The 7690-nt window shown below is 35.0% G+C and overlaps 1 protein-coding gene across 1 annotated transcript; it reads left to right on the forward strand.

Annotated features, from left to right (window-relative positions):
• The first annotated feature begins 1678 nt into the window (after nucleotides 1-1678).
• Nucleotides 1679-3970, forward strand: LOC127106337 (uncharacterized). The gene has a single exon (XM_051043646.1). It carries the CDS (start codon nucleotides 1679-1681, stop codon nucleotides 3968-3970), a length of 2292 nt encoding a protein of 763 aa, XP_050899603.1.
• Nucleotides 3971-7690: the final 3720 nt, after the last annotated feature.

Raw genomic sequence — 7690 nt, forward strand, 5'->3', positions numbered from 1 at the left:
CAGACTCGGCTGTCATTATAATCAGGCACTGGATATTGTATGTACGGCCTCAAATAAACTGTTAAAAGAAATATAACTATTAGAATGTATAAAATAAATAACTTTAATATTATAATTAATATTAGAATGTATACAATAAATTTAAATAAGTTTAATATTATAATTAATATTAGAATGTATAAAATAAATTTAAATAAGTTAAATATTATAATTAATCATTCTTACATCTTTTTCTTCCATGTGTTCTATTGCAACACGGTACCCTTGTAAATGATGTCGAGGATTAGTTCGATAATTCATACCTCGTTTGCACCATCTTGCATATTAAAAAAAATACGTTAAAGTGACGTATAAATAATTTTGATAAATATAAATTGCATTTAAATGAAAATCGTTACCTTAATGCATAAGGAAATGATGGAACCTCGTTACTAACCGGGGCTATCAATGGTATGCGTGTGAATGCCCATACAGTTAGTAATACCACACATCCTCCTATGCTCTTTACTCCTCTATGGGCCGCCTTGCACATATGTCTATATAATGTAGCCAAACAAGCAGAACCCCAATGAATTACATTTTTCAAGGTCTCCTACTAAAGGTAACCAAGAAGAATGCAACAAATTGTGACTTTTATCTGGCATTAAAAAAGTAGCAATTAAAAGTAAAATATAAATTTTTGCATGTAAAATATTTTCTGCCTCGGACGGGTTAGGGTTATTTTTGAGTTGCGTTAATACTGCTTCTAGCCAAACAATTTTGACAGAAGCCCCATTTTTATCCGAGGCGGTTGGTTCGATTCCTAAATTTTCCATGTAAACGTCATTGGTTACGTTTGTTGGCCCATTGACAGCTTTTCCATGGATTTGGAGACCGAATAACATACTCACATCCTCTAATGTGATGGTACATTCACCGGTTGGTAAATGAAATGTATGTGTCTCCGGTCTCCATCTCTTTAACAATGCCACAATGAGTTTAGAGTCTACTTTTAGACTTGCAATTTTTGCCACATTCGCAAAACCTGCTAGCTCCAAGTACGGTATTATAACCGCACTTGGTTGAATATACGAGTGCTTTATGTCTAGGGTTTTGCCTCGTCACTCCAAGTGACGAGCTATCACATGCCATTTTCCTCACGCGTTTCCCTCTGTCTCTCTCCTCTATTTAACTTAGAAATAGCATGTGATTTGGATTTTATTTTATTATGCATACCAAATCAAATTGATATTTCCTATAAATACTACTACTACCTTATTTACATTCACCAAATCAAATCCTCATTTATATTCACACCAAATCAAATTCATATATCCTATAAATACTACTACTACCTCATTTACATTCACCAAACCAAATCCTCATATATATTCACACCAAATCAAATTCTCATTTATATTCACACCAAATTAAATCCTCATTTATATTCACACTAAATTTACACATCCATGGCTCAAAGAAATTTAATTGTTTCTATCCATTCCGAAGGGTCACTTTTCACAGATTCAAGTGAGGGATTCTCATTTGCAATACGAATGTAACTATGTTCAAAATCCACATCAACTCCGACTTTCATCATTTAAAAGACCGTATTGAAAAGAAGTTGCAACGTTATCTTGAAGACATCATTTATCGTCAACCATTATTTAATGGGGATGATAATACCGTCTTTCACAAAATGACACTGATTAAGACCGACGAAGATGTCAGGTCGATGTTTCAGTGTCATGTAACATTATCTCAATTACCCAGCATTGAGATATATGTTCGTCTAGTCGATAATCTTGAAGGACAACTGAATGACAATGTTGAGGAACAACCGTCTCACAACGAAAATCACTGTTATCCAACGCAATCTGTACAGTCACACGACTATGGAATGAGTCAAGCCATTGACGAAGAGCCGACTCAAAATAATGAACCTTTCATACCTAATGAAGAGGTGAGCGAGAATAGTGAGGATGATCTTGAGGAGGTTCGATTTGAAGATCTTTTCGGTGTTAGCGATGACGATGGCAATAAGGAAATATTAGACACACCGGCCGTTGCACTAAGAGCGCAACCAATTAGTTTGTACAACCCACCTGCGCACATGCAAAATATAAGTTTGGATGATGCCGAACCAATCTCCGTTTTCGGCAGTTTCATACCAACTCACAACTTTGACGAAATAGAGGAGGGCATAGAGTATGAAGATAAGGAAGAGTGTCTTCTGGCGTTGCAACAATGGCATATAAAATGTAGTCTAGATTTTTCTGTGGTTAAATCTGGCAGTGTACGTTTTGTCATCAAATGTAGAAATTCAACATGCAATTTCAAATGCAGGGTCTCTTTGCGCAAGGGCAACTCAAGGTGGAGAGTTGGTAAGTCTAGTGGGCCTCATACGTGCACAACCACTTCCATGTCACAAGACCATACAAAACTCAGTTCAGAAATGATTAGCAAGAGCATAATGGAGCTTGTAAATCGGGACGCTTCTATTAAGGTGAAGGTTATCATTGCTCATGTTGTTGAGAAATACCGGTATATCATATCATACAAAAAGGCATGGATTGCAAAGTGTAAGGCGGTTGAGTCGCTCTATGGAAATTGGGAGACATCTTACAACGATCTTCCGCAGTGGATACTGGTAATGAAAACATATCTGCCAGGTACCATTATAGAATTACAAACCCTACCTGTGATTTCAAATGATGGTTCATACTTGGGTGACCAAAGGATATTTCATCGTCTGTTTTGGGCGTTTAGACCATGTATACGTGGCTTCGCGTATTGTAAACCAATTGTGCAGGTTGATGGAACTTGGTTGTATGGCAAGTACAGAGGGACTCTGCTGATGGCTGTGGCACAGGATGGGAACGGGAACATATTTCCGATAGCGTTCGCATTGGTTGAAAGTGAGACAAAGGAAGCCTGGAGTTTCTTTCTTAAGAATTTGAGAATGCATGTTACCCCCCAAGCAAATCTATGCCTAATATCAGACAGGCATGAATCAATAAAGAGTGCATACAACAACCCGGAAAATGGATGGCAATTTCCTCCTTCATCACACGTCTATTGCATCAGACATATCGCGCAAAACTTCATGCGGGAGATTAAAGACAAGGATCTGCGGAAAATAGTTGTTAACATGGGTTATGCGTTAACAGAGGCAACGTTTAACTACTATCGGGGGGAAATCCGAAGAACAAACAACGACGCTTTATCATGGATAGACAACATCCCTCACGATAAGTGGGAAAGTGCATTTGACGGAGGGCAACACTGGGGTCACATGACAACTAACCTAGCAGAAGCAATGAACGCGGTATTGAAAGAAACCCGGAACCTTCCAATCACTGTATTGGTCAAATCTACGTACTATCATTTAGGATCACTATTTGGTAGAAGAGGCCATCAGTGGACAAAAATGTTAGCCTCTGGGCAGGTTTTCACTGATAACTGCAACAAGGGGATGGCTGAGGAAGTCATTAAAGCTAACATGCATAACGTCATGCAGTTCGACCGAGAGAGATTTTATTTCATGGTCCAAGAGAAGATTAATCATAACGACGGTCGACCAACCGGAACGTTCAGCGTTGATCTGAGGAAACAACACTGTGACTGTGGGAAATTTCAGGCATTTCACTTACCTTGCTCCCATGTAATCGCAGCATGTTCGAGCATACGCCAGGACTATTCCATTCACATTCCAGACGTCTTCAAAATTCTTAACGTCTTCAAGGTCTATCAGGAGAGTTTCCTAGGACTTCCCCATGAGGAGAATTGGCCACAATATGAAGGATTTACTCTTTGCCACGACGACTCTATGAGAAGGAGGAAGAAAGGGCGCCCAAACAGCACCAGGATTAGAACCGAGATGGATAACGTTGAGAAGGAGAAGAGAAGGTGTGAAATTTGTCGTGAAATAGGACACATGCGTAGGAAATGTCCTAATGTTGCAGGACCATCCCAACGACCTTCCAGATGATTATGTTATTGTTTTAAATATCCGTTCAGATGACTATGTTTTTTTATTTATTTATTAACTACTACTCACGTAATATATATAAACCATTGTGTATTTCTAATGTCTTTTGGGAACAAACATTTATGAAATACATTTGTTAATCAAAGGGTTATGGTTACAAAGTAAGACCAGATTAACTAAACAACAACAAGAACCAACACAACTGGTAAATAAAAAACTAATCAACAACAACAACCAACACAAGTGGACCTTCAACTCCTCTATTAACTTCACCACTATGTGCCGAAAACATACACTGGACATCTTCATCATTTTCTATACGATCCAGGTAATACATGTACGTACCATCGGGGCTTGCATCAGTCAACGTTATGTATGGACAACGATACTCTACTTTCCTCACCTTCATACGACGCCTGCCCAACTGTCGGAAGCCAGTGGGGATGGCAGAAATCAGTGTTCTGAAATTCCATTGCGGATCAAGGCAAACACTCATTTTTTCACCGTGTCCATAAAATACAAGACCACAAACAGACATTCTGAACTAAAGAAAGGATTTGGTGGTCTGAGTTACATTTCTACAAGTTCTGCTATTTATACAAAAATTAATAGTTGAATAACAATTATCTTTTTGGCGGGAAACTTTTTGGCCGAGACAGTACAAACACAAAAACTTTTTGGTGGGAAAGATATCATTCCCAAAACATGATTGACATTTTGGAGGGAAAAATAACAATTTTATTATTAATATATAAGACACAAATTATTTCTATTATTAATATTCTAAAAATTAATCATTTTTATTATTAATATTTCAAAACTAATAATATCACAATTTTTTTATTATCATTAAAAACTATAATTATTTACTATTTATTTTAAATATTTTTTTATAAAAAAATTATTATTATTTTTAATTAAATATATTAATTAAATATATAATTAATAATTAAAAATCAATTATATTAATTATTATTAGTTTTTAATAAAGTATTTAAAATATTAAAAAAAAAAGCATTCTTCATGTCCTCGTCACTTCAAGTGACGAGCCCACACTGCGTAAATAATTCTTCATCCCCTCGTCACTTCAAGTGATGAGCTCTAAGTGGAAAAGGGGGTAGATTGGGAAATAATTTTCAGACTAGGGCATATTGGGTATAAACTTTCAAACTAGGGCATTTGAAGCAAAAACTCCACTTCAAATCCTAGTCCAAAGGATGAAAGACCAATATAAATACAAGTTCATCTCTTAACATAAAAAAGAGCCAAGGATCAGATTCAAAAACCTAAGGAATTTCAAGAATCACATATCATAATTCCAAAACCTAACATAGAAAACATAATCTTTTTTTACTGAAACTCCAAGGCAATACAACCGAAACACCGATGCAATCAAAATAATTTCATTGAAAAGCACCAATCGAAATCCATAAAGAAAAAACCCAACCTATCAAATCATGGTCATATCCACGGGTGAACACAAAACGTTAACCATGTACCAGAAATTCAAAATAAAAAAGACAAATCAACAACATAACCAGAAGAAAACAAATTCAGAAGTCACATGGAAGAGAGTATCAAAAGCGCATACCTGCAGGAAGCTTCTCATGAATCTTCTTCTAGGTAAAAATTCTTAGCTTGAACGCTGCTTGTTTTCTTTAAGTTGTGTTTCTCGTATGCTATGATTTTGTAACAACATGATTGTTATATTTGAACTCAAGGGTATTGGGCTATTGGGATGAGATTTTATCGGGTATGTTGAATGATTTGTTTGATTCTCTCTGCTTGATTTATTTTGGTGTTTGTTTGATTCATTACCGATTCATCTCTGTGCGTCCAAAATGAAAACCCCTTTTGATGTAAGAGAGTTTTGTTTATAACATGTTGAATCGACTATTTCGAATCTGTTTTACAAGAGGGATTATTGGTTGAGTGGTTTCACCATTTGTTGGTGTAGTTCCGCTTTTATGAAGTATTTGGCCATGGTTGTTTGGAATTTTGTCGGTTAGGTTGAGAGGTGAATAAAGGTACAAATAGAAGACGAAGGAGACAGTTGTTGCAAAATCAGGGTTGAAGTTTGATTCTCTTTTACAATTTCCTTTTTGGGTTAATAACATGGTGGGCCGATCCAACCCATATCCAAGCAACAGGGTTATACCCCCGTGTTCTTAAATCATACCCCAATGCCATTTATTTTCTTTTTTCTCTTTTTAAAAAAAATATGAAATTAGTATTATTTTATTTTCTTTTATAATAACATATAATTTTTTTTGAAACAAATATTTTAAGAAAAATCGGAAGAAGGAGAGAGTTTAGGTTTTTGCATTATTTAATTAATAAATTTCTTTGTTTTCTTTATATAAAAAAATGTGATTTAAATTTTTAATTTATTTCTTTAAAAACATATTTCAATTTCTTAGTTAATAATTAGTTAAAATGTGTTTTCTTTTCCATTACTATTTCAATTTATTTTTAGCAAAGAAAAATCGAAAAATTAAATAATATGAGACAAAATTTGTTTAGATGCATTGCCTTAGGGTTTCCCTTTCTTATCGAAATATTTCTCAAGAGAAGAGAAGAAATTTCTTTAATAATTAATTCTCCTAGTTGGAAATAATGTGGACTCATCATTGCTTGATTTGTTTGATCTTTAATTGAGTGTATGAATGCTTGCGCGTTCTGTGTGATACTTGTTAAAATTGTATGATCACATGCTATACTTGATTGTATGCCCTTGTATGATTTACCTAATCGTGTATGTAGACCCTCTAATTTCTAAATAAAAATGATAAAATGGGTGTATAATAAAATAAATTATTTAAGATAGGTTTCGAACACGTGATCAAAATCAAGTTAGTTTTCAAAACCTCATTAACTTCAAACTACTCTCAAAACCACTTTTAATTAATTACAAACCAAATTCAAAACCAAACCAAACACAATTTTCAAATCGTTTTCCTAAACAAATATGAAAGAAGATGACTGTTGGAATCTAGCATTATGGCGGAAGCCCTCAAATGATCGGTCCCGAGCCACGCGTTTTGGGTTAACTGTTCATTCTTTTCTTTCGTTCTTAAAACACTAAAATTAACTTGGACAAAACAAGGGCCATTGGGATCAAGCATTCTAACGTAACTCTTTGAACATTTGATTCTTATCAAGTGTTCGTTGTCCATCAAACAATTTTCTTAAATAATTCGAATGAAAAAGGGCCGTTGGAATCTAGCATTCCGGTGGAACCCTGAAAGATTGGTCCTGAGACTTAGGTCTCATTCTCATCAAGCATTCATCATTAATTTAAAATACATTAAACCAATTAAACTATTTTGTCGCCGTCGTGCGATTGATCTTAAAACCTTTCATAAATGAAAAACATCTTGTCTTAAGATGATGCAAAGCAATACTTCATCCACAATTGTTTAGTTAAGATAAGTGACGTTTTTCCGAATGTTGATTTGTAAATCCATTTGATATGATGTATATGTCCTCTCCTCATCTGTTTTGGGTAAAACAATGTTTCTCGTCGATTAATAAAAGATATCTTTCGCTAAAATCGACCAACGAACAAAATATTTTCTATCCAGAACTACGTAAGCCTTGCTTTATCGCACTTATATACGTGGGGTAGGGGGATTTGGGATTTTTGATATCATGAATAAAGCTCTACACCCAAGCTTTGGAAAAATAAGAGAGAACACATAAGTTTAGAATTGGAAGTTA

The sequence above is a fragment of the Lathyrus oleraceus genome, chromosome 1, assembly GCF_024323335.1.
Source record: "Lathyrus oleraceus cultivar Zhongwan6 chromosome 1, CAAS_Psat_ZW6_1.0, whole genome shotgun sequence".
Lineage (NCBI taxonomy): Eukaryota > Viridiplantae > Streptophyta > Magnoliopsida > Fabales > Fabaceae > Lathyrus > Lathyrus oleraceus.

Coding starts and splice junctions, on each gene's coding strand:
- LOC127106337 (XM_051043646.1), top strand. CDS start 1,679: ATGACACTGATTAAGACCGACGAAGATGTCAGGTCGATGTTTCAGTGT.